The sequence below is a fragment of the Conger conger genome, chromosome 6, assembly GCF_963514075.1.
Source record: "Conger conger chromosome 6, fConCon1.1, whole genome shotgun sequence".
In the NCBI taxonomy this organism is placed as follows: domain Eukaryota; kingdom Metazoa; phylum Chordata; class Actinopteri; order Anguilliformes; family Congridae; genus Conger; species Conger conger.
The window spans coordinates 36,828,972-36,856,970 of record NC_083765.1 but is presented as its reverse complement, the minus strand read 5'-3'; the positions used below and the strand labels follow the sequence as shown (position 1 = coordinate 36,856,970).

The 27,999-nt window shown below is 44.1% G+C and overlaps 1 protein-coding gene across 3 annotated transcripts in view; it reads right to left on the bottom strand.

The window, feature by feature from the left end:
- The window catches only part of cdh13 (cadherin 13, H-cadherin (heart)), a 487,792-nt gene that overhangs the window by 76,742 nt on the left and 383,051 nt on the right, over positions 1-27,999 (bottom strand). For all 3 annotated transcript variants that reach the window (XM_061246305.1, XM_061246306.1, XM_061246304.1), the window contains 3 exons: positions 26,664-26,804; positions 1,746-1,928; positions 849-1,102 (listed from right to left, as the gene is read on the bottom strand). In XM_061246305.1, the coding sequence (XP_061102289.1) occupies positions 849-1,102; positions 1,746-1,928; positions 26,664-26,804 (578 nt within the window). The remainder of the gene's footprint in view (positions 1-848; positions 1,103-1,745; positions 1,929-26,663; positions 26,805-27,999) is intronic.

The following is a 27,999-nucleotide window of genomic DNA, read 5'->3' as shown; positions in this document are numbered from 1 at the left end:
ACACATTGCATTATTTTAAGTCGATCTACTTCAATGTTCTCAACTACTTAAAAGTGATAATACAGCATGACAGTCGTTACATTGACTCAGGTGCATGTACAGTAATAAACATGAGTAGGTCCAGGAGTCTCCCGGAATTGAGACCTGAGAATTATCTTTTGACCAAGATCAGTTGTTTAAAAATATCTTGTTTAAAGGGCACTAAAAAGACTGTTTAAAGGTATGTAAAAATGCTAAATGTAAAAGGTTGTATCTGCTTGGAGCCCATTCACTTTGGTATCTTTGAAGCTCAACATCTCAGAATGCAGATTGAACCTTATAATTCCAAGGTCAGCTGCTTCCTCATACCTATGAGTATTGCTGAAATCAGCAATCTGCACCACAGGCAGTAGTGAAGTTTAGAAAACTGTGTCATCCTGTCGCTTATTAAGGAACCGAAAAGCGTGGTCTTTGCAGGGAGAAACCACCCCCGCCAAGCCCCACCCTCGCGGTCGATCTGCCAGAAATAATAATATTTAATGTGTGCCATGATCTGCTTTAAGTGTACACGATAAAAAATGAAACCCTTATTTACTCAGTAAAATGAAAAAGGTAAGTTCACAGTTTTTTTAAATAATAATTTTGCAATCTGCAATCTGTTACCTTAATGTTATTTGGTAGTTTCGTGTATCATTTTCACAGCGTGGGATGTGCTCATATGGGATCTGGCATAAGTTAATTTAGCCTCTCCACAAAAACAACCTTGATGACATTGACATTTGTAAAAAGAGTGGTTAGTTTCACAGCCAGGGGAGTGGACATTTTGGGCCAGTGTTTCCCCACACGGGCGGTACACAGATGACACCCACCTGACGGACTGTATCTGCAGAAGGTCGGGGTCTGTGGCGTTGAGCGTGGCGACCAAGCTCCCGAGCGGAACGTTCTCGCGCTTGGTGACCATCATGGGGTCGGGGAAGAAGACGGGACCCTCGTTGACGTCCAGGACCTGCACGTGCACCGTCGCTGTGGAGCTCGGCCCGTAGCCCACGTCCGGCACCAGGGGGTCCTCGTTCTCCACCTTAATCAGGAGCGTGTGGAACGCCGTGCTCTCGTAGTCCAATGGCTGAGGGACGGGAGTGTGGGGAGTGAGGGAGGTGAGAGGAAAGAGGCAGAAAAAGGGTGAAAGAAAAGAGGAAGGGGGGGGAGGGTAAAAAAGGAGAGTGAATTAGAGCCTCCTCATTGGCAGTGATGTTCTGCACTGATAGCTGGGGTATGCCACACACTGCATTCTGATAGCACTGCTGTCATAGACTTGGGTGGCAGAGAGTCACTCCAGGAACTTCAGCTCCGTAACGGAGAAGGACTACTGTGGCACAGGGAAATACAGGGCTGCCTGCCTGCTCTTCAATGCTTGCGTTATGTACTATCCTACTGTACACAGAGTATTTGAAATACCACTTCGAATTATTCACTTCATATTCACTCTTATGTTATACAGAATACAGAATAGAAGCGGGTAATAATCCCATTTAAGTTCATTCAAATGAACTATTAGAAAAAATAAAGTATTTGAATAATAATAATACATTTTTTGAAGTTCATCTCATATACTTGTGCTGGTTTTCCGCCCTCCCTTTAGCTGCCGCTCATGTGTGAAGACAGTCTGGCCCATCAGTAGCACTCAGTAGAAAATCAGTAGATTTGAGGGTCAGATTTGATGACCCCCTGTTGCACACAGTAAATGAAACAGAGAAAGACTCTCGTACCTTCACCACGTACAGCATGCCCTCGTTGTTGTCCGGGTTGGTGTGCACCTCAAAGCTGTGGCCCGTGTTGCCGTTGATGATGGAGTAGGCCGCCCGCCAGGCGCCCGTCGCTGGGTCGTCGCGGTCGTCCACCGTCAGGTTCAGCACCACGCCGGTCCAGCCCTCCTGCACCGACGCCTGGAACTGCACGAGGATCGGAGCAGGTCAGCGCATAGTCACGTTCCTGAACGTTTACTGTGGGACAGTCCCGTTTGTGTCCCGGGGGGGGAAGAGAGGAGGGTTCAGGGAGAGATGATAATGGGAGGTTGGGGAGGAGGGATCTTGGGTTTATTTGGAGACTGGGTAAGGTTGTGGGGATGGGGGGTTTGAGGGAAGTGCTCTTTGGGGCCGGGAAAGGCTTGATAGATAGCGTTTAGCGTATATTGACAATTCGGCCATCCCTCACATTCATGCTAAGGGAGCACTGGGGAATGCTGGGTAAACTTAAAGTTGGGCGGAAGCTCGTCGAGTTTCCAAACTCCTCTCCCGTTTGTTTTGCACCGCTAACAAGTCAGGGGAAGAGGAAAATAAGCCGTTTGTTTCCATAATGCATGTTCCAATATCAGTGCCGTCATTACACATGGCTGGGTGGAGTAATATGGGAATACTGTTTTCACAGTAATGCTGGGTAATTGTTCTTTTCATGTGGGCTAGAAAAGATAAAACCGACTCTTTGTTTCTGCTAAATCTGCTCTCCGCTTTCAGCGAAGACAGGGTTTTACTTAGGGCTCAGATTAACACACAAACCACACAACCAGCACTCTCACTATCTCACTCCCTTTCTCTCTGCTTCTCGTCTCTCTCCCACCATCCATCTGTCACAACCCAAACGGCAAAATAAACGTCTGCTGTCTCAGCCCGAATACAAACCCTTTCTCCATTTTCTCTTTTCACACGTTCCAGAAATCTCACTGGAAGGGCACGGCAGCCCTGGCGGGACTTCCGGGCTCCTGTCTGACGCCAGCTGCTTCCACGCACAGCCCCCCGAAAACCCCTCACAATAAACGCATTAACAAATCTGCGCTTTCATGTCAAACTACATCAACTTTGTGAAAGAAACTGTCATTTGCAGGGAAACTTGTTTGAAGGGGAGATTATACAGTCTATCGTGCAGAGGACACGTTATGTGTTGAGCGAAATGTTAAGCTTTAAAATGGACACTCTAAAGCAGGGATCGGGAACTCACGGTCCCTGATGGTCGAGGACTCCTGGTTTTCCAACCTCCCTGTACCTGGGAGTCAGGTAAGTAACACTAATAACCCAGGAGAAAATAATTCCAAGGCTGAATTAGATTTTGAGGGCCAGAGTTGATGATCCCTGCTCTAAAGAGTACTGAGTGAAGCGTATACCGTTTACAGTGCACTGAAAGAAATGTACACAAAGCAAGAATAGAAAGACATTATGTGTACACTATGCAGTGTTCAGGGGGTGGTGATGAATTATGCATGCAGCATTCAATATAAATGCACGGGGATGTCTCAAACCAATTTCTGCTTAAGAAAACTGAGTCTGGCAAAGTTTGTTCAATATTTCCAAAGAGATGTGCGTGGGCAAGACAACAACAGAATTTGTAATACTTTAAATCTACTTGTAAACTGAACAGTTCAACAGCTCACAAAAAAATATTTGCACACTATAGGAGCAGCCAGGTAGTATCTAGAGATTATATGCTTTTTTCTGATTGTATATCTAATTAAGGATGAAATATTTATAGTATTTATATAAATATTTATAATAGTTAATCCTTTATGTCCTACATATCAAGATCTACTAGGGGATAAACAACTGGGTAATATGACAGCATTTCTCTCCATAAATACATACATACACAGACAGACAGACAAACACACACATATCATATTTAGGCATAGACACACCCAAGCACTTTATTAGGAACATTTAAACTTTATTACACCTACTTATTTATGCGATTATCTAATCAGCCAATTGTGTGGCAGGGAGCTTCAGTTAATGTTCATATAAAACATCAGAAGGGGGAAAAAATGTGATCTTAACCATGGAATGATTGTTGGTGGCAGACAGGGTGGTTTGAGTATCTCAGAAACTGCCGATCTCTGGGATTTTCACGCACACTAGTCTCTAGAGATTGCAAAGAATAGTGCAATAACAAAACAAAAAAAATCCAGTGAGCAGCAGTTCTGCAGACAGAAATGCCTTGTTAATGAGAGACGTCAGAGGAGAATGGCCAGACTAGTCAAAGCTGACAGGAAGGTGACAGTAACGCAAATAACCACACATTAGAACAGTGGTATGCAGAAGAGCATCTCTGAACACACAACCCATCATAACTCTGGATAGGCTACAGCAGTAGAAGTCTAATAAGTCAAATAAATACCTAATAAAGTGCTCGCTGAGGGTATGTATACAATATACATACCAAAGTTCTTGTTTCCATGCACAAAGCAGTACCTCATTGGTTGCACACAGTGAAATTCCCAGCGTTAATTAAGCTAAATGAGTCTGTATGATTGCAACAGGGACCATATGCACTCAGAAAGAGTTGATTTAACATTCTACCGAGCAGTACCCGAAGCACGCCTCCGTCTCTGTCACGGGGTTAAAACAAGCTGTTTGGAAGGCTGATGTAGTAGAGAACGAGCCTGTTCCTCTCTGAACCCGGAGCTCTCTCTCTCTCTGATCCCCTCCTCCCCACAGTCTGTTTGTCCCCAAGGTAATGCCACGACATGGGATGCAATCTGTTTCCCCAAAGCAGGCAATTTCCACAAAGATCGCCCCTGACCGGGGGCCTGGTCTCAAACCGAGCTGCTAATTGCTGAAAACAAAACTTATCACAAAACAGAAAGAACGGGGAGGGAGGGGGGGAGGGAGGGAGGAGATAAAGCTCTGTATTCAGGAAGGAAGGAGAACAGAGTCCCTCAGACGAGTTCAGGACAGGTGAGTTGAAGGAAGTCGTAGGCGGTGAGTGCATGGGAGGGGCTTCAGAGTGGGGAGAGCCCACCGGGCTCACAGTTTCACAAAAGCAGATGTTTTGGAAGGAAACTGGGTGCGAAATGACAAATGGGAAACCTGCAGTCCAAACGTGTTAATAGCGAGCTTGAGCGTGTCTGTGTGTGTGTGTGTATGTGTGTGAGAGAGAGTGAGTGTGTGTCTATCTTGAGAGAAACAGAACATCTAGAGAGAGATGAGCAAGAGGAAGGGGGTGATAATTGCAAAGTAGAAGCATTGCTTGGTAGAATGTGTGTGTATATGTGTGTGTGTGTGTGTGTGTGGGGGGGGGGGGGGATTTGAGTCAGTGGAGGACTAAAATCCACTCATATGGGCAAGGGAGGATAAGTAAGTAAGGTAAGTAAATAAGGACAGTAAGTAAGTACAACTCCCCACCATGATCTGCTAACATCATACTTGCCATTATAATGACCAGTTTGGTGGTTTTTAGCGGTAAGGATTTCAGTGCTTTATAATCTCTAACCAAGTATAGTGTATTCTCACACATCTCGGTACATATTGCATCAGAGAGGAAATAGCAAAACAAAAGAAGATCTTTAGCCCCCAGATCACAGATAACCCAGGTTTCCTGAAGCACACATAAACATCCATATTACTAACACTTTATCAATAAAAAATACCATATTATTATTATTTACTATAGCAATGTAGAATATCACTAAACATTACTACTGTATAAGAATTCATATAGATAATTAAATGAAAAATATTTGGGCCAGAGACAAAATTTCGTTTTTTTGGCTGTATACAGCAGCAAATTGGATTTGAAATAAAACAATGTGTACGGTTAATGTTCAGACGGTCAGGTTTAATGCGAGGGCATTTATATCCATTCTGAGTGATCTATGTAGGAATTACAACCCTTTTAATACATAAACCCCCAATTCTAGGAGAGCAAAAGGAATGGGGAAATTGGCTGCTCAGTCGTTTCTTGGGGAGCTGTTTGTATGCATCATCAGCTCATGCAAAAAGAGTTAGCAAAAAGGTCTAGAGTTCATTCTGGTAACCAGTTGCAACCCAGAAGTAGGTAGAATAACTCTGTATTAAATGACAAGCAGATCAGGTAGGCAGGGGTCGAATGCAGGTAATCAGTTATAACAAGGTAATTAAGTTCATGGTAGAGGTCACCAGCAAAAGTCCAAACACAAGAAGGCAGTCCACACAGGCAATGGTAAAGAACATAATCCAAGAACTGGTGATAACTGGTTATTGGAATCAAAACAGAAGGATAATCCAAAGACCAGAAGTGGGGCGTACACAAAGAGAGTCAGAACACAGCAGAAAAATGCTGGAAAGTACGGTCATGACACATAACAAATTTGGAGTGTTGCTTTTTGAGTCTGTCTCTCAACATGAGGACCAGCGTCAATGTCAGTAAAGCGGGCCGAAATGCGAGGCTGAAAAATCAATTTGATCATAGACACGGCCAAAACATTGTGTTAAAATCGACTGTTTGATGCATTACATTACATCACATCCCATCACACACATAGCATACGCTCTTATCCGGAACGACGTACAACGAAGTGCAAATCAAACCCTGAGACAAGTGCGATGAGGACCCTAGACGAAAGTACAGTTCCGAGTGCTAGCATGATCGCATAGCTATAACTTGAACCCTTGAAAAATACATCAATTTACCAACTAGCATACCATGGTTGGCAGCTAGAATACAACAATAACGATGCACTGTTAGGAAGCAAGAATCCACTGGTGAGCTTGTCAATAGCAAACAACCAGGTAGACAACTGCAGTGGAAGACTGAAGAATACTTTCAGTTGTGAAGAAAAAAACCTTTTCAACTGAGGAACAGATCAAGAATACTCTTCAGAATGCAGGCATAGATGTGTCAAAGATGACCATAAAGAGAATACCTGACTAACATAACCTCAGAGGGTTCAGTACAGTTTCTGAAATATTCAAATCATCCTGTCTGACGCCAACAATCATTCTACGGTCAAATTTCTTCCCCATTCTGACATTTGGTCTGAAAAACAGCTGACCATGTCAGAATGCTTTTATTCATTTAGTTCCTGCCACATGATTGGCTGATTAAATAAGTGCATTAACAAGCTGGTGTACAGGTCTAATAAAGTGCTCAGTAAGTGTATAATAGAATTAAATGTTTGTTCACATAGCTGAGACTGTTCTGGAATAAATGAGCCATGACTTGTTGGTGAAGGTAAAGGCAGACTCATGTTATGAGGAGAGAAGGAGAGAGAAAATGGACCAAAATATGCGTAGGCCTCTGAGGGTAAAAAACTGTAGCATTCAGGAACTTATTGACAAAAGAGACAAATATTAGCCTGTACCAAAATGATGGAAACAGGACCATGTGGAGAACGAAAGGAACTGTTCATGATTCAAATAATTCCACCTCATCTCCGAAACAAACTGCGGTGCAGGTAGTGTTGTTGCTTGGGCATATATGACTACCACTGGAAGTAGAACCACTTGTCTTTACTTAAAATGTGACTGCTGACAGCAACAGCAGAATCCAGAAGTTCTCCGAAACCTTCTTATCGCATCTTATCTGTTCAGATCCAACCAAATGATTGAACATGGTCTTTCATATTGTAACAGGACATGACCCCAAACATAAGGGTGTCAAAAAAATTTTCATGGCAAAAAAAGTGGAATTTCATTGTTCCTTACAGTATCTGAGATGTGATTTAGAGATCATCATCACTGTGTATCAAGTATGATATTGTAACAGGTGGCTTGCAAGCAATGTACAGCAAAACAATCATTAAATCATCATTGACCATGTTTGTTTTATTGTGTCGTAAATGCACATTCATTTAGAATGGAGATTCAACTTTTGCTACTTTGTGCTACTTCATAGCCGGCATACATAGAAAAATAATACACACTTCTCAGCTAATCAGCCAAGCCTTTGTTTGTGGGTGTGTGGGTGTGTGTGTGTGAGCGCTTATATACTGTATGTACTGTATGTACACACACATCTTAAAATAATAATTTACCTCAATTACACTGTTATACAACATGATAATTATACTATATTTTTTGTGCGTGCAAAGGCTGCAAACTGTAACACTACTTCTCCTTCACTGAATTTGCCTGGCCAGGTTTCCAGTTCACGTTTGCCATTACGACGCATGTGCGCACATCAAGTCAAGCGAATCGGGCAGATATCTCACTTAAAAGGCAACAGAACTTGTGACTGAAGACTTGTGGTTGAGATTTCCAGGGCCCGACAAATCAGCATGACTTGGGAGTCTGTCTGGGTTGGCTAAAGCATCTGTCCACGTGAAGAGAAGAGGAAAAGCAGCGCGTTTTAAATCAATTGGATAGATTTTTGCTGTGCGGAGGCAGGATTTACAGTGAGTGCTCCCCCCCCCCCCCCGCGGGCGGGCTTGTTAAATGATCGTTTGCCGCCACTGCTGAGTGACAGGCAGTGCCGTCTCAGTTATGAATCCCGCCATGTCGGTGGAAGGGCTTCCGTATGAGGAGAGATGCTTTTGGGAAAACACTGTGTGGGGCTCAGCAGGCAGACTTTCGAGTGCCTGGTCGGCCAATGACCGTTCCAGGCCTGGGTGCTGCTAACACCAATTAGTCTCAGCCAAAGTCAGGGCTGGCACGGTCCAGCTCTTATATCAGTAGGGAGGACAACCGAAAAATTTATTTCCGGAAATCAACATGAATATTATGATTATTATCTCAGTTTAACCTTAAATTAACGTGTGGTGGACAATAATTCTGCTTAGGTTGAATTTTAATGTGACAAAATGACTGTTTTTGTGGCTTTTAAGCGCTCATTTTACCAGCATTCCATCAATGTTAAATGCTGGACCCCGACGGCACCGAAAAACAGGCAGATTTCACTGCCATTCCATTCTTTACGTATATGGAGCTCGAAAATGGTGACACAACAATAGCTTTTGCTGGTTTACTTCACGCGCTCATACATGGCAGTTGGTGGCAGTTCGAACTGTCAAAAGTGTGACTGGAGCCAGGTCAATATTTTTGCTGGGTACTCGGTATGTCCAGCCTTATAAGTCTAAAGTCCCTGGTTACTTTTTCATAGTTTCAATGGATTTTGACAATAGACATGTCAGACTTCAATCATGTTAACGCTCTCGAGCGTGCGTCAAAGTTTAGGTAGCAAATAACAGTGCTGTATCCTTCTGACGTCATTTACATAGCTACAGAACTGTCCGATCACGCCGAATCACTGATAGAAACAAGATGAATTAATGACGATTCAGAAAATGTATAACTTTTAAAGATTTAAATAAATCCTATGGTGGGACTTTTGCCATTTATGGACGGTACGACAGAAAATTCCGGTGCCGTCGAACTTAATCGAATGTTTTTATTTATATCGTTCGAATGACCAAGTGCCGTTAAAAAGCAAATTGTATGGCTTTGTGCTATTCGCGTATGCTAGCTAAATCATGCTAACATCGTACAGGGACCAGTAAAGGCTTAGAACACACTAGCACTTAGTTATTGTAAGTTTGATCACCTCTACTGTAAAGTAAAAAAGTGGACAAATTACGTTTTCTGTGAGAAACCTATTGGCGAGCTCACGTGCACACACAGCGGTCTACATTCTAAAGCTCCACTTTGCCCTCCCTAATATCAGACGATGGCCAATCCATGTGTTTCAACAGTGCATGAATCACCCAGCAGTCCCTCTCAACACTCATTTTATTAGTTTCATGTGAGGATATTAACAAACAACTTTGAAATAGTAATTTACAATAGTAGTGGAAGACCTTGCTGCAGGCACATACATGTACTACTGCTTATTAGTGCATAGCCTATGTGTAATAATTTATTTTAGTGTAATCATGTACACTACATATCAAACAAAACCTTTGGGTAAACATCACACAGTACTACAGGAGAGAAATTATGCCAATTGGAGGAGGTGTCTCATTTATGACAGCTGGGTGACATAAAGGATCTTGCAGTGAGAGTGCATGCCCCCTTTATAGACAGAGGTTCTGTGGAGGTTGTAAGGTTAGTCTTAGGAAGACGGTTCAAGAAAATTCCAGATAGGTATATCCGTAACAAAGCAACAAGGCACAGTGCAGCCTGTCTCAGTCTAGAAACTCTTCCATCATAATATTTACACTCAGTAACCACTTTATTAGGTGTTTATTACACTAATTTGTTTTTTACTTATTGGTCTTCGGCAACTGTAGCCCATCCACTTCTCGATTCAATGTGTCGTGTGCTTAGAGATACTCTTCTGAATACTACTGTTGTAAGGTGTGGTTACTTGAAATATTGTTACCTTCCTGACAGCTTGAACCAGTCTGGCCATTCTCCTCTGACCTCTCTGATTAACAAAGCATTTTTACCCACAGAATTGCCGCTCACTGGATGTTTTATCGGACCAATATCAGTAAATTCTAGAGTTTGCTCTACGCGAAAACCCCAGAAGATTGGTCGTTTCTAAGATGCTCAAACCACCTGCCTGACAGCAACAATCATTCTATAGACACTTATATCATACTTCTTTCCCATTCTGATTCTTGTTCTGAACAACAACTGAACCTCTTAACCATATCTGCATGCATTTATGCATTGAGTTGCTGCCATAAGATCGGTGATTGGAGAAAAATGAACAATCGGCTAATCAGATATGTGCATTAACGAGCAGGTGTACAGGTGCACCTAATAAAGCAGTACTGAGTGTATATTTACATATATTTATTGATGTTGGATGAATAAATAATAATATAAAAGGTAGGCGAGTAGCCAGGGGATATACATTAATTATTTGCTCACCATATTTGCTTAAATATTTGTATTGTTATTTATCTCATCATGACAGGAGGAGTGGGTGGTGATGGTATATACTTTTTTTAATTTATTTACAGAAGTACAACATGTTTATTAAACAGCAGATTCTAAGGCAGTTGTTCCCGGTTTCTCTCCCTGGGGACCCCTGTTTATGCTGGTGTTTGTTCCAAGAACAGTTGCAATCCCAAGCTGCTCATTTTTCTTAATTAGGTGCTTTTCATGTTTCGAGGGATTATGTACCCTCTTAAGCCACATTATGCATGCCACGTAAGCCAGGAAGAATAAAAATCTCATGTTCCCTTTGTGCTTATTGTGCTACGTCGCAAACAATGACATAAAACAATAGGTAACAAAAAGTTTTAACTGTTCAAATTAAAAGACTGAGGTGAAGGCTCCGTTAGGTTGAATGTATGCGCATAAGTCAGGGGTGTCAAACTCTAGTCCTGGAGGGCTGCAGTGTCTGCAGGATTTTGGTGTGTTTCAGCATGAGAGATACATTTCTAAGTCTTCTAAAAGTCCACACACCTTTTTCTCAAGGCCATATTTGGCTGCTGATTGAAAGGAAACCACAAATACCTGCAGACACTGTGGCCCTCCAGGACTGGAGTTTGACACCCCTGGTGTAAGTTCTTTTGTCATTTTGTTCCGTTAAACTTATCAATACAATAAAGGTTTGTCTTTGAATTCTTCAATTATCTACTGTACCAAGTTTTAGTGGCCATCTGTCCACAGTTTCACCTATTAGGAGACTACTGAGTAGAATTAGTGTGATTTATAATCTGTGACTTGTGCTTCGGACCCTAGCATTTCAATCTGTCATGGACACTGTGCCAGTGTGGAGGCACACCTGTGAGAGCACGGTGAAACTCTGCGCTCTGTCCTCTCCGAGCCCAGTCTTATCTGACCGTCAGACCCTCCCATCCAAGAGAAAGGCCATTCACACTGGACTAGGGGTGCTCCAATACCAAGTGAGGCTCCCCTAAGAAATAAAACTTCATGCTTCGTAACCCAAGCTTGTGGGATAGCACACACACACACACGCAAAACACAAACACATAGACAAAGACACACACACACACACACACACACACACACACCAGTTCAGCCAGGATCAGCGGTCAGCCAGCACTGAGCAGTGTGTGTTTCATTTAATCATCCCAGGCAGTGAAGCAGTGAGATGGATACATCCAATCTTCCTGAGCTCCTGTTACTAAACTCCTGCCATGACTCCGATAAGACCCCAATTCCATCAACTGACTGAGAGAGCACAGAGACACACTGTTTCCCTACTCAATAGTTAGAAACAGCACAGAGTCACTGCATTACAGTGATAAACAGCACAGAGTCACTGCATTACTGTGAGAAGCAGCACAGAGTCACTGAATTACTGTGAGAAGCAGCACAGAGTCACTGAATTACTGTGAGAAACAGCACAGACACTCACTGCATTACCGTAAGAAACAGCACAGACACTTACTGCATTAGTGAGAAACAGCACAGAGTCACTGAATTACTGTGAGAAGCAGCACAGAGTCACTGAATTACTGTGAGAAGCAGCACAGAGTCACTGCATTACAGTGATAAACAGCACAGAGTCACTGCATTACAGTGAGAAGCAGCACAGACACTCACTGCATTACCGTAAGAAACAGCACAGACACTTACTGCATTAGTGAGAAACAGCACAGAGTCACTGAATTACTGTGAGAAGCAGCACAGAGTCACTTAATTACTGTGAGAAGCAGCACAGAGTCACTGCATTACTGTGAGAAGCAGCACAGAGTCACTGCATTACAGTGAGAAACAGCACAGACACTTACTGCATTAGTGAGAAACAGCACAGAGTCACTGAATTACTGTGAGAAGCAGCACAGAGTCACTGAATTACTGTGAGAAGCAGCACAGAGTCACTGCATTACTGTGAGAAGCAGCACAGAGTCACTGCATTACTGTGAGAAGCAGCACAGAGTCACTGCATTACTGTGAGAAGCAGCACAGAGTCACTGCATAACTGTTGCAGCACAGAGTAAGGGAGTCTCTGTAACTGTAAATAAACTATCCTTACTTTTCACTATTGTAACCAAACAAATTATTATTTTCTTTTATTAATGTATATCAACTCTGGCTTTCATGACAATAAAGCTCTTTGAATGGAATAGAATTCACACTTTGATGCTGAAAGCAGATGAGAGAGTAGCTCAGGGCTACAGGTTGTAGTGAGAGCTTCCTGCTGTCTCACAATCCACTGTAAGGCCTTCAGTCCCAGGGTCACGCATATCTCAGGAAGGCAGGTTAGCATGTAGCCTTCCTCAGGCTTGTTATAAAAGGACAGACTGCTGTGAGTTGAGTAGAATGAGAGAAACAAAATGGCTTCCATGAAGCATTCTCTCTCCACACAACCCACATGCTATCTTTAGACTGACAGAGGGTTTCCTTAGACTGACGGAGGTTTTCCTTAGACTGATGGAGGTTTTCCTTAGACCGACGGAGCTTTTCCTTAGACTGATGGAGCTTTTCCTTAGACTGACGGAGCTTTTCCTTAGACTGATGGAGCTTTTCCTTAGACTGACGGAGGTTGATATCAGGCTGACAGAGTACATCTGAGACTGACAGAAGTACAGAAGTTTTCCTGAGATGTCCTTCCAGGGCCACTGTACTGTTGCCTTATTCAGGCCTGCTATAAAGGGACAGCCTGCTATGACTTAAGTAGAATGAGGGAAGGAAAATAACTTTCATGATACATCCTCTGTGTGAGTCCACACAGCCCGCATTCTCGTGACAAAGACTGAAATTCATCTTCCTAGCCTGTGTGGGAGGGAGGGCTGTGTGTAAACTCAGCCTTCAAGACACTTTCATGAGGCTTTTTGTTGATTTTTCTTTTTTCAGTCAGTTTGCTGCGACTTTGGTGCCGGCGTTTGTATAACCAATCACCACTTCACACAGTGTCCCCATCTGGGATTGTGTCAAAGAGACACAGCGAAGAAAAGCTCACTTAACTTCAGAGAATCTGCAACGGACAGACTCAAGGGCCACCGCAAAGAAAAATGTGCTGCTCTTTTCTGAGAGACCTCAAAGAACAAACGATGGTTGATACACTTTATTGGCAATAATAGCATACACTTAGACAACAGTCATCTTGTGTATTTGGCAGTTGCAGGTCTCGTAGTACGAGGGTGTGCGAATCACCATATTAATGATCCCAGAGAGGAAACCATTGTTTCCATATATAATTGACCTTTAAATCTGGGACCCACAAAGTTGAATTATAGCGAGTGTTTTAACCCTTTGTTATTTGGTATGTTTTTTCAGTGTTCTAGAACTTCATTACTTCCGATTTCCAGTAGTACTTGTTACTTAAATATTAAAATGTTCAGTTAAAGTTTTCAGCCCCAGAGTGGTGGTGTGCTTTGGTGGAAACTTCTGCTTGCAGAGATACAGTTGTCGATTTCCCACAGTAGAAGAAAGCCCTCAATTAAAACATGCATTTTCAAATTCTGTTGATGTTTGTGAGTAACTGTGGCATTATATTTGGAAAGAGATGTTGTTGAGATTTTGTAATGTACAATTTCGGCAGATTTGTTACAAGAAAAAAAGTTCCATAGAGGTGAATTATATCACGGCAAGCTGTGTCTGAAGGTGTCGTCAAATCTAGGAAGTTTTGTTAGAGATGTTACAAATGATCTTGATGGAAAGATAGTACTCAGGAAAAGTGGAAACATATTTCATGTTCATTTGTTCATACTTTTAAGTACTGCCCCTTTAAGACCTTTCTAATCACATACTATATTTGTGATCTTACACCTTAAAGGGCACTTGTGAACAGCCAGCGTGTAACAGTACTGATAAAGGCAGGCAGAGGGAACACTGCCCACGCGCTCCAGACACAGCGCTCTAGACACAAAGCTCTGATTAGGAAAATAATCCAGGCCAGATAACAGCAGTGTCCCCAGTGCATTACACCAGTGAAACACTCCCTCCCACTTTCTCTCACTTTAGTGCTGCTTCATTCACAAAACACAGAGCGAGAAACAAACACCCACAGGCAGCTCTTCTGCGGGCAGAATACCCCCATGTGGAGGAGTTTCAATTCCTGCTTTTCTCTCAACCAAGTTCCAGATGAAAGTCTCTCTCACTCTGTCACTCTGTCTCTCTCTCTCTCTCTCTCTCTCTCTCTCTCTCACTCTGTCTCTCACTCTCTCTGTCGGTCACTCTCTCTATCTCTGTCTCTCTCACTCTGTCTCTCACTCTCTCTGTCTCTCTCACTCTGTCTCTCTCTCTCACTCTCTCTGTCTCACACTCTCTGTCTCTCACACACTCTGTCTCTCTTACGCTCTCTGTCTCTCTCTCTCTCTCTCTCTCTCACTCTCTCTGTCTCTCACTCACTCACACACACACACACACACACACACACACACACACAGACGGATAGGCACAGACAGACCAAACATACACACACACGCACACGCACACACACACACAGGCCATCGACGCACATGCAGACGAACACACAGGCAAATGCATGCATGTGTACACAGACACACACACACACACACAGACACCCTTTCTCTTGGGCAGGCAATTAGATTTAAACTCTGAGTGTAAGGCAACCCTGAGCCTTCTCAGGACACAAAACTGGAGAAAGTCCTGCAGGGTCTGAAATGTGGAAAGGCAGCAGGATATGATAACATCTCTCCAGAGTTCATGAAACATCTGGGCCCCCAAGCTCTAACCTGGCTGGCCCAATTCTACACCAGGATTATACACACAAACTCAACCACCTAGATACAAAATGGCTTTGAGAGCAAGCTGAAGACAGGAACAGTGTTCCTGGACCTCACACCCGCCTATGACAATTTGGAAGAAACCCCCACCAGCGGACTTCACCACCCAATCTGCTCAGGAAAAGAAATGGGAGTCGAAGGATGCCACCAAACAATCTGGTGTCAGGCCCCACTCAACAGGTCCCTGGCACCAACCTCCCAAGGAGACAGTGGTCAACCCTCAACAGATCCAGGACCGGCCATGGCCCCTGCTTGGCCAGCCTTCACAGAGTGGGCAGCGGCCCAGGCCCACTGTGTGCTTGTGGAGAGCAGCAAACAATGGAACACATCATTGAAGCCTGCCCTCTCCAAAGACTAAAAGGAGGATTAGTCACCCTCCATACAGCAGATGAGGAGGCAACTGCTTGGCTCGAGGACTTTGCATTCGCTAAATAAATAAATACTAACGCTAACATGGTGGTGCTAACAGGCTTCACAGACCCTGCAGCTTCAGAAGGCCAAACTTGCAACGCAGGTACATTTGCACATGACCCACTGTACCTCCACAGCCACAGGCACAGCTGGCTGAAGGCTCCAGAAGCCGGGGGAATCAGAGCGATGAGAAAAACATCTCTATCCCTCTCCTGCCTTTCCTTCCCGCTCTCCCCACGAGTCTCCCATGCGATGGAAATCTCCCAACGAGGATCAGAGGCACATGACAAGCGGGTTATGAATATAAATGCGGGGCTCACAGCGGGGGCAGCAGGGAGGGAATGTAGCAGGTGTTCATTTGTTCTAATAGAATAAGCACGCTGACATTTGGGCTCGGCTGGGAAAGGAAGAACACAGGCCGGTCTTTCCGAGACTGACAAGAGCGGTGCGGGGAAGATTCTGGAAACCTGTGTACAGTTGCACCCCCCCTCAGCCCCCCTCCCAAGACATACACACAAATAAGGGCTTCCTGCCTTGCGGTAATCCTGCCTGTTGTTGCTGTCATTATAATGCAACATAAAAAAAACAATTATTAACACTTCTAAGAGCTTGCTTTTTTTTTCCCCCGGAAATCGTATCCAGTCACAGTTCCATTTTGCTTTTTTTCCACCATTCTCCCAGTTTATCGCCCGTCAGCTTTTCGTTAAAAGCGGTTTATCGTATTGTACCGTTGCACTATTATTTTGTCTTCTTTCCCAGAGTGGACAGGAGAGAGAGAGAGCCAGGGTTTGCTGTAGATACCCTCCTATTACAGACGGCAGCCGCGGCCAGATAATGGTTTTTTACTCACTGGATAATAGAATCAGAAGTATTCCCGCTGTCACCATGTCTGTAACGGCTCGAATGGAGAGGGAATTACGGCAAAGCGCTTTCTGCTTTGAAGGCTCGATTCTTACTTTCCCTCAATTAGATTTCCAAAGCTGTAAGTGAGCATTTGTATTGTGGAGAACGCCACAGATGGGGTACCGGCTTTATTAATTATATTATGAAGAGCTCAATCTAAACCGCAAACTCCACAGTAATAAAAAAAAGCACAGTGTACACTGATGGAATCTCATAATCCACAGCGTATTATTATTTTCTTGCGAGATATAAAATAAGATCTTTATCTTTGCATAAAATGATTAGCAATCTCTTGCCTAAGTCTGCTGAAGGCGATGTGAGTGATTTGCATTCGTGCAGTGAACTTCAGTGCGTTTTGCTGGATATTAGCGGGTCACAAAGGAGGTAGTTAAACAGACATACGGGTAGGCTGAGGTGAAGGTCCTGGCCATCTGGGTGAAAGACTACAGTGATTATCGGGAGCATCAGTCAATTCAGGAATTGGAAGATTACCAGGACTGACAGGACTACGGAGATTACAATGATTGTAAAAGTTATACAGAATATGGGATTTCGGACATCACGGTATAGAAGGACCTTCAGGATTGTCAGAAATATGAGGTAAAAGAATGTAAATATTATCAGGAATATGAGGATGAAGATGATAGATCTAATCAGGAATATGAGTATAATAACTGAAAATCATATCAAGAATATGAGGACAATGACTGTTAATGATCTCAGATATATGAGGAAAAAGGATGAAACATCTTATCAAGGATATGAGTATTTTCAGGATTATCAAGCATAGCATCAGTAACTTTGTTGGCGTGCAGCCAAATCAGATTTTAAATGATGCAAAGAGGCAAACTGTTTGAATTAATCGTTATGGAATGAGAACCCGTGGTATGTCGTGGATATTGGCACAGCTAGCGGAGTGCCGATACATCCCCTAGCTGTGCCAATATCCACAACATACCACAGGTTCCAGTTATAACGTTCATTTCGGTTACAAATGCAAATAACAGTCGTCTATAAATGCGGAGTAATATTAAAAGATGCGTGAACACTCCATTTAGCCGCGCGTATATCATTATTATTGGCATGGCTGGATGCAAACTGACCAATAGAGACAAAGGACCAGACCTATCTGTTGTATAATGCATTACAATGGGGATTTGCGCACTTATCCCTGGTGATGGATATGCACTTTGCACTTTGTTCCACATCGCTCTGGATAAGAGCGTCTGCCAAATGCCATTAATGTAATGTAATGTAATGATTCCACTGCATCTGTTACTGCTGGAACCATACGCATCAGTGTGGTCAGAGCAGCAGTGTAAAAGAGTGATCAGAGCAGCAGTGTGGAGCAGTGATCAGAGCAGCAGTGTGGAGCAGTGGTCAGAGCAGCAGTGTGGAGCAGTGGTCAGAGCAGCAGTGTGGAGCAGTGGTCAGAGCAGCAGTGTGGAGCAGTGGTCAGAGCAGCAGTGTGGAGCAGTGGTCAGAGCAGCAGAGTGGAGCGGTGATCAGAGCAGCAGTGTGGAGCAGTGAAAGCAGACGGGCAGCGAGAGTCCGTCTCAGTCCGGTGCGAGGGCGAAGCGGAGAGCAGAAGTGAGCCTGAAGTGGTGGCCGTTTGTTGGCCGTTTGTTGACACTAATGAAAGGCTATCGGCGCTGTGATTGGAGCCCTCTCCAGACTTGCTGGGAGGAGAGCCGGGCCACTTGTCAGCCCTCCAGTCTGAAGGACGAGACGGAATAATCAACCCGAGTGGCAGAACTAATTCTCAGCGCATCCCGGTGCGGCGGCTGAACCGCCGTTTCCGTTATTACGGCAATAACATAATGGGCGTAGCGGTTTATCTTAACATCCGTTCTGAATCAGAAATTAATGGGAGTTGGTACACATTTCTAGTTTCTTCCTCATATTGTTACTCATACTGTGCATTTTCAATTCCAATAAATATGCGAAAGAACGATTCTCCAGGGCTAATGTGCAAGAGTATGAGCACTGGGTGAGAGCATGGAAATTGTCAATCATATCTACTGTGTGTTTGCGTGTGTGTTTTGTGTTTGAATGCAAATAAAGGTGCGTGTATGTGTTTGTGCGTGCCTGTGTGTATGTGTCAATACAAGTATCGGCACATATAGATGTGCGTGTGTAAATATGTGTGTGTGTGTGTGTGTGTGTGTGTGAATGGGCGTGGTTGTTCTGGTGTGTGAGATTAAATATCATTCCTAAAGAGTGGGGATTATAAATCTGGTGTCCCGGCTAATTTCCAAAATGTCACCTTCTCAATCTGAGTATTGACAGCCTGATTGGTTGAAAGGTTGATAATTGTTCTTGTAAGTGATAATTGTTGATGTCAGTGCATGTTCCAGGTGAAATGAAAATACAATTAATTCAAGCTTGCATTGCCAGATAGTGAGCCAGAATTGCAAACAAACAAATTGAATACCCCTGATGTTTAACTCCACCAAGTCCACACAGGGTGGCAAGAAGATGGCACAGTTAGCTACTCTCTCTTAGTTGTCAAAAATTGCTGTTATTATTTTGGTGGCCACTCAGTTCTCTCCCTCACCCAGAGAGACAGAGCTGTCAGTCATTGTGAGTGGCAGGTGTGATAAGCAGGATGGGGTTCTGTGTGAGTGCATAGTGCCCTGGAGCAGATTCCTCAGAAACTCCCATTATCATTCAGAGCTGTGATGTAGACAAGGATGGGGGTGGAGGGGGGGTGGGTTCCTGCTCCAACAAAAAGCTGTGCTGGCACTTGTCATTCTCAGACGGTGTCACTAAGTGATTAGTAGTGTGGAGCAGTGGGCAGAGCAGCAGTGTGGAGCAGTGGGCAGAGCAGCAGTGTGGAGCAGTGGGCAGAGCAGCAGTTTGGAGCAGTGGGCAGAGCAGCAGTTTGGAGCAGTGGTCAGAGCAGCAGTGTGGAGCAGTGGTCAGAGCAGCAGTGTGGAGCAGTGGTCAGATCAGCAGTGTGGAGCAGTGGTCAGAGCAGCAGTATGGAGCAGTGGTCAGAGCAGCAGTGTGGAGCAGTGGTCAGAGCAGCAGTGTGGAGCAGTGGTCAGAGCAGCAGTGTGGAGCAGTGGTCAGAGCAGCAGCGTGGAGCAGTGATCAGAGCAGCAGTGCGGACCAGTGGTCAGAGCAGCAGTGTGGAGCAGTGGTCAGAGCAGTAGTGTGGACATACAACAGAAAGACGTCTCAAAAAAAAAGAGTTGTCTTCATCCTTGAGAAACTCCAGACATTGCAAGCATCCTAGGCAATAGCTTATGTAATAATACAATAATTGAGTCCTGTTGGTTTTCATGAAGGATATTAATCTTCATATACTGAGCAAAAATATTTCATCTATTATCATCAATGAAGAGGATTCCAGGGGACTCTTGTGTCTACTATTTTTAATCCCCCACTTCATAAAACTTGGATTATAATTTAAAGGTTAATTGCAATGTTCCTCAAAACAAAGATAATTTAACACATGCTCAGGAATACACAATCATTTAATGTGCATTTTCAGTATGATATTAAATCCATAGTACGATCATTACTGGGTAACTTGCAATATGTCATTTGGCACATTTCTGTCTGAAGTGACTTAAAGCCAAATGCCAATGACAAGTGTTCTTCCAGAGCCGATTATAGATATTAAGTACTAAACTGATTGAACTGCCACTTCACAAGTCAAATGAAGTTTAATGGACACTTGAAATAATGATTTTAATATTACAATAAGCTGAAGTTTGAATAATATGAATATCTGGTACTCAAAGCCGGAGTTTCCGGCTGTAGCCAAAGACTTGAGTTCAAAGGCACCGCTCGTGGGAGTGGTATCTGATCTAAGAAGCTAAAAGCTGTACGTACAGTAGAGGTCAGTTTTCAGCACACAACTAAAGAAAGAAAAAAGAGCATTTGTAACTGATGCAGGTGTCTCTTTCCACCACCCTGAGGTCAGGGTGTGAGACAGAAAAGAAAGACCCTAATAAAAAAATAATAAAAAAAACAGCTCAAGCTAGGTTTTGAAAAAGCTGGCAGCCAGTTGACCAGTTCAGATCAGCACTCAGCTCAACATTGTTTAGCTGGTTTCCCAGTTCCAACCAGCTCCTATCTTGACATGTTTTGACTAACTCAAGCTATGTTTTGAAACAGCTGGTACACGGTAAACAGCTGGTGAACAGCTCAGACAAGCTTCCAGCACAAGCTGGTTGACCAGCTCATGACCAGCTCGACCACCTCAATTTTCAAGCTTGTCAAGCTGGCATAGCTGTATTTTACAGCAAGATAGGTAGGAAAAAAAACTACCAATGAAGCAGAGGTAGAATACTAGAGTGACTGAGGGTGCCTCTATAAAGCAAGAACCAGCCATTGGTTCCCAAACACCATAGGCCTCAAAGCACTAAAGGAGAGCCAGTGCTGATTGGAGGGGGTGCGTCTCCCAGTGAAGACAACTGAGAGCCTGCAGGCAGCTGAGGCAATACCCCTTCATTTCAGTGAAAGTGTTACTTGGTTTCTTCTTTAAAAAAGTAATAAAGGAAAGCACAGTTCACCCTCCTCGTGCATTTCTTTTGCTTTACTCGAGACGTAGGAAGGAGAGAAGGTAACAGGTAGACATAGTGGTACCTTTTCAGCCTGCGCACCGGCTCAAAGTCTCAAAGTCTCAGGGACCGGCACACATAGTACAACATCATCACGCATACCCCATGTCAGATCTGCACGTCGGAGGAGTTTGCGACCTTTTTACATGTATTTTGGAACTGCCCAAAATTGTAAATGTTTTGAAAATACGCGGTGTCCGTTCTACAATTCCGAGGTGAAACTAACCACAAAGTCCAGGACAGTATCACTGGCAGGTCTCACCGCAGCAGAAGAAGATGATACTGAGGGGCAGGATGGAACCTTTGAATGACTATAACAATCAATGGCCAGGTTACTTTCATGTCATTGTCCTTCTTGAGAGAGCCACAACAAGAATGCGCGGAGCTCAATACAGCACTCTCTCAGCATGAAATATAGCTGCAGATGTAGTTGGCAATGGAATGATGCTTGAAAATCTATAAAAGACTGTTTACAAAAAAACATCATGCATTTCATCATGACTAATTGTAGTTGCTGGGGACTGGCGCCAGGGACTGTTAGGGACCGGAGCCAGTCCACAGGGACCACTGTTTAGGGAACATGAACACTACAGGACTACACTCCAAAAAACAAAAATCAGTCTCAGCAAGTATTTTAGCCTAATATTCTAACATTAAAATATTGCGTCTATTACTTGTTTGCTAAATAAGACAAAAAATATTGCCATGAGGTGAGACAGTTTGACTCATTTTAAGATTTGCCAATGGTGTAAGAATTTAACTTGTCGAGCAAACGGTAACTTAAAACAAGCTGATATTTTCTGCTTGAGAGAACAAAAACAAGATTTGAAGTATCATTACAAGACTGAAACACTTGTTAAGGCGGTTTTCACAGTGTACAGCGGAGAAAGCGCCACTGGGAAGAGACTGAACCCCCAACCGAATGGGGGACCTGTTTGTGTGTAAAACAGAAATGTTGGCCCCCCGCGAGCTGCATCGCAAGTCTGTCCAACTAGCACTTTGTTTCTCTCCAAGTAGCACTCCGTCCTCTAGGGACATTTACAAAACTGCAAGTTAATAATGAAACATTATACACGGCACATTCCTCCCTCATCGCACCCGTGTGTGATCCAGGAAGGCCCGCCCTTCACCTCTACAGCACCCCACGCGGCCAACAACACCGAACGTGCCACGATTGGGAAACGGGGATGGAAAAAGAACAGAACCCGCTCAAAGTTAATCAGGGTCTTGTTTCATCTCCGGTAAGAGTCTCCCAGCTCCGCTTTCCCCTTGTTCTCAGCGGAAGTAATTACATTATTCACGTCCGCGGGAGTCCTGCAGCCCGGAGGCCCGAGGTAGAGGACGCTGGGATACGGAATGGTTTCGGAGGTCTTGCTGGGAAGCCGGCGGATCCGGCGCGTGTTCTCGGAGCGCCGGGAACATTGCCAGCGCAGAGGAAACTGCCCGGGAATCTGTCTCGGTTTTTCTTCCCTTGATGAATTATGAAAGGTGAAGTCAGATAAGCCTTCCTTTTTGCTTTCTGTAAATGGCGAGTGTGAGACAGGAGGATGCAGCATGGGTTTAAAATGGGCTGCTTTATCAAAGCTGTGATAATAAATACGAGTTGTTGCCTCTTGGCTGCTTATATATAATTCAAAGTAGCGCTTATAGTAATGCTGTGGTTGTAATCATCTTTCTTCATTTCTCTTCCTCTCTTCTCTCTCTCTCCCTCTCGTTCTCACAAATGTTCATACTTTTATTCACATTCACATACCAAAGTCACATAAATCGACATAAACAGTAGAGACACACAGTACAGAATTATGATAAGGGCACTTGCAGGCTCATGAGGTGTATGGGTAGCAGAGCCGCCTCCAAATATGGCGGTTACCTATTACATGACATGGAAGTGTAGCCAGCCTTGCCAGCTGCTATGCCCACAAGTTTTACATTCCAGCCAGCTGCAGTACATTGCCAAAGCTAACAAATATATATACTAATGCTAATGTACATCAGTGGCATCAGTGAGCTCTAGTGCTCCAGCCTAGCCAAAACTTACACCACTCTGTTACCTACAGAATAACCAGCAATAACAAAACCTCCGCTTCTACACACACACACTGCAGATCTTTTCCACTCCAGTTTGTTTTCCTGAGTATGAGTGCAGAGAAAGAAGTCTACATGAGTCCACAATGTTTATAAAATGTGCACAATTTCGTAATGCAAATATGTGCATAACCATTCGCACTTGTCCCTGGATCTGATTTGAACTTTAATGTATGTCACTCTGGATAAATGACTGTAATGTAATGTAAGGCATAGGCTACTGTTACAACCTCTGTAGTAAGCTTTTAAGCATCTTGGCTGGATGCACGACCATCTTCTTTTACTTCCGGTTGGCCACGGGCAATTTCTGCTCCCGGGTCGTTTCTTTGAAAAGGTTGCCAATCCTACTGATCTGGGTAGACTAGCTCTGCTAACCTTTGCGTGTGTGACTGTGGATTATAGATTGCTTCGTTGACTTGTGTATGACCGTATTTGTGTTCGACTTGCGACTCTCTTTTGCTTTGTTTGCTGTCTGGATTTGGTGTTTGACCATTGCCTCGTATTTTTGACTCCGACTCTCGCCTAGCCGGTTTTGATTTGTCTGCTGATTGGATTTTGACCCTTGCATCCCTTAGGATTCAGATTCCTGCCCAGCCCTGTTGATCTGTTCGCCCCAGTGCCTCACTCGTGCTCGACCCTGTTCGCCCACCCTGACTGTGCCTTTGATTTGCCCCTCTGCTCGCCGTGTAGTGGCTTTTTTAGAGTTAGAGTGTTTCCAGCTGGATTACATCCTTCCAACAGGACACAGAGGTTTATTTAGATTTGTTTAGGCAAACAGGACCGGAGTTACTCGTCTGCCTGCAGTGTTCGTTTCGTTCCCACTCCCCATTCTCAATCTCCCGATCCTTTACCCTGTCACGACCTGGCCCTAGACCGGCACGTAACAATACTAAGCTGCATAATTGGGGAGAGCTGGCTATATCGGATGATACTGAGAATTTTGTGATGCTAATCTAAATAATCGTTGTATTGATTCTCCAGGTCTCTGTCACTGCTTTGTATTTATCATTTAACAGGAGAATTAAGTGAAGAAGCAGCGTGTTCATTTCTGATTGATTACTCAGATCATCGGCACGCTTGTCAATTCATTAAAACATGTTGAGATCAGTGATTGGTTTAAAGGAAAGTTGTGCCTCACCAATTTTGAGCTGACAAAATGCCGCTGATCTACATCTATAGCAAGTTGTTCAAAAGCTGACACCACAGGCTGATACTCTAGTAACGTAGAGACAGCTCCGCTTTCTTCATCAAAACAACATCTGGAGAATTAGCACACACATTGTACAATATATCCCTTTCATTATTGCAAAGTTTGAGCATGGTAGAAATGACTTGAGAATGCATGTGCAATCCCACTGTAGATGGATATCATGGTACAAGGTCCTTTACTAACAGTTGCGTTGTGCCTTGCAATATGTGAATGGAATTCAATAACTTCAGTACCTGATGCATGGTGCAAACTGAGGTGACTGACAGCTAGAAAACCAGATAGAGAGATTAACTCGAGATGGTAGAACCTTGCTTTTACAGTGAAAATTACAATAACCTCATCAACTGCCATATTGTTAAATATAGAATGTGATACTGAATCATCAGCCGAGGGAAGACATCTTAGTTTTCCCTGTAACTGTAGACCTGTCCAGTGTTTGAGTCCTTGCACTTCAAAAATAGCCCTAGCTCTCTCTTTCACACACACACACACACACACACACACACACACACACACACACACACGCACGCACGAACGCACGCCCACACACATAGCATGACCCTCCTCTGACCCAGCAATCAAAGTATTAACATTTTATTGACATATTTCAAATTTCTCTGATGACAAAAACATGTTGCACTGAAAACACTGTCAAAAATATGATTTATGTCATTTTTATTGAATGGCCCTTGTAGTGCGGGTTTCAGCACAGCACAATATATGGTTCTTGAGATTAAGACCAGGGGCTCAAGGGGACTGAATGAATTGCCGGGTCTTAGGAAGTTATTCAAAGACATGGGGGAGCGATTCTCCTGAGCACTGCTGAGGAGAATTCAGCAGAACTGAGAGAGGATATCCAGCATATGACGGGCTTATCCCACTTTAATGCCAGTTTAGTGCCAGCTTTAAAATCCTCTGCTTTAAACGGCCAGCAGGAAGAAGAAGAAAGATGAGCATATTAGCGGTAGCCACAGAAAGAATGAGCTCTCGCCTGAATACAGACCTCTCCCCTGAACTGTGGCATACTACGACACCCATAGCTCGCACAGGCCACCGTGGTGCTTATGGGTGTGCCCCTGGGGGGGCACGCAGCTCTACATTACTGCTCTACCGGGAAGCGCATCCTCCCTGAAGGGGTCTGGAAGCACTCAGCGGCTAATTTATTACCGCCGCATAACACACTACCATACAACCAAGCACACAAACATCCACACAAAGGGCATATAGGGCTGTTTCTCTGTGTGTATGTGTGTGTCTATAAGAGAGAAAGAGGAAAGAATGAGAGAGAGAGAGAGAATAAACACAGCTGCTGAATAGCTGGACCTGACTGCACTTGCACTGTCAGCGTCTTTCTAGTTTTCTCAAACACACACCCACACACACACCTCTGTACCTCCAACACAGACAAAAGACTTATGACGCAATCATTTCCAATAGGCAGAGGTCATTGAACATAACTCTGGAGCAGGGCGGTGAGTACAGGCTGCGGGTGAGGACTCTCTATCTATCCCTCCTCTCCCCTGCCCCGCCAAGTAGCTCTCTGTCAGGTCAGTGCAGGACTGGAGCTCGGCCATTACACTGACAAATGGCAGGAGCTTCTCAAGGTCTGCAGAGGGAGAGAGAAGCACTGATCTCAGCCCCGAGTGCCAGTGCGCCGTGCCAGGCCTCTCTTGCCAGCAGGGGGCAGAATTTCTGAAAGCAGTCAGAGAGAGAGCGTGCGGTGTAGCACCGACGTCTGCACAGCGACGGGCCCACTTTCGGCAACGGAGAGAGGGCGACGTCGATCGCCGAGATCCCAGGACAGCGATGGAGCGGCGCAGGCTTGACAAAATTAACGGGGAAGAACGGAAGAAAGGAGAGGGAGGACGGAAGGTGGAAGCAGGGAGGATGAAGGGAACAGCGATATCATCGGGAAAACAGTGGTGATAGAACCCAGCAGGGAAAACACAGAAACTCCACCAGGAAGTAGCCAGACGGCATCCACTGTCTACCAATCACCATCCGCATTATTCTATTGGTTGTTACTAAGATACCAATGGGCTAGAGCGGTTCTGTTTTTTTTTTCTGTGAGTGTGGTGACATCACACATATTTTATGCACACCCTATTAACCCTGAGGAGTAAGAGGGAGAGGGCGGGCTCATCCTCACCAGCGAATGGGTGAACTCGGGGGCATGGTCGTTCTTGTCGGTGATGGTGACGGTGGCGGTCGCCGTGCCGGTCAGGCCCACGTCGCTTCCCGCCATGTCCTTCGCCACGATCTCCAGCTCGTACTGCGTGGTCGGCAGGGTCTGCGGAGAAGAGCGCGACCGTGGTTACAGACGTTAAAGGCCCACTCAGTCATTTCAAATACGGTACAATAGTATAGGATTATTCTGCTAATGACAATAACAATGTAATGTAACAATCTAATGAAAAATGTGTATTTTAAGCTAACACTACTTCCGTGTTCATCTTCCGTCTTTCATTCTTCTTCTTTATATAACAGGCATTTTGCTCAGCTCATCAACATGAAAACAGACTCTTACTCGCTTGTCAGGTAAGATATCAAAAATAATAGCTAACGTTTTGCTAAATAAAACATGCTAAATAAGACATTGCCACAGTAACCTTACGCAAACTGCAAGAGTAACATAAGCTCTGTATCATAGAGTACAAGATGTTAAATACTACAAAGACCATGATCCACTGATCATTACATTATATTGGCATTTGGCAGATGCTCTTATCCAGAGTTATACAGTTAGTTGATTAGACTAAGTAGGGGACAATCCTCCCCTGGAGCAATGCAGGGTTAAGGGCCTTCCTCAAGGGCTCAACGGCTGGGCGGATCTGATTGTGGCTACACCGCGATTAGAACCACTGACCTTGCCTGTCCCAGTCATTTACCTTACTTGGTACTAATCACCAAGGTGACAGCACAAAGAAATGATAGAAGGTCTCATTAAACCAAAAACGGGAAGGGTTAAAGCTGGTATCATCAAATCACGGTGTTCAAGGTCCTAAAAACCGCTGTTCTTCCACCCTCCCTTTTCCTGGAAGTCTGGCCAAAGTGTAGCAATTATTTTTCAGTTAATTACCCAGGAGAAAATAAAACTGCATATAACTGCACCTAGTGACATTTCAGCCAATCATTTTGCTGTGGAGGGCAAAAATATTTGATTGGTTCAAATTAGTCAGGGATTGACAGTTATTGTAGCTCCACATAACATGGGGATAGTAAATTTTAAAGACAGTACAGACGTTGATTAATCTTCATCAGAAGGGAGACAGCAACCATTCACCAAGTTAACAACCGTGGAAAAATATGGTGGTCTTTTATTTTGCAATACTTCCTTTTCAAGTCGGACGGGAAAGCATGTGTAACATCTGCAGTCAAATTGGACAGAGCGTCCAATAACAGCAACAGCTCAGATATCTTCCGTGTGAAATAAAACTGACACGTGCATCATGGCAGAAAGCTACACGCTTTGTGATTACCTTTGA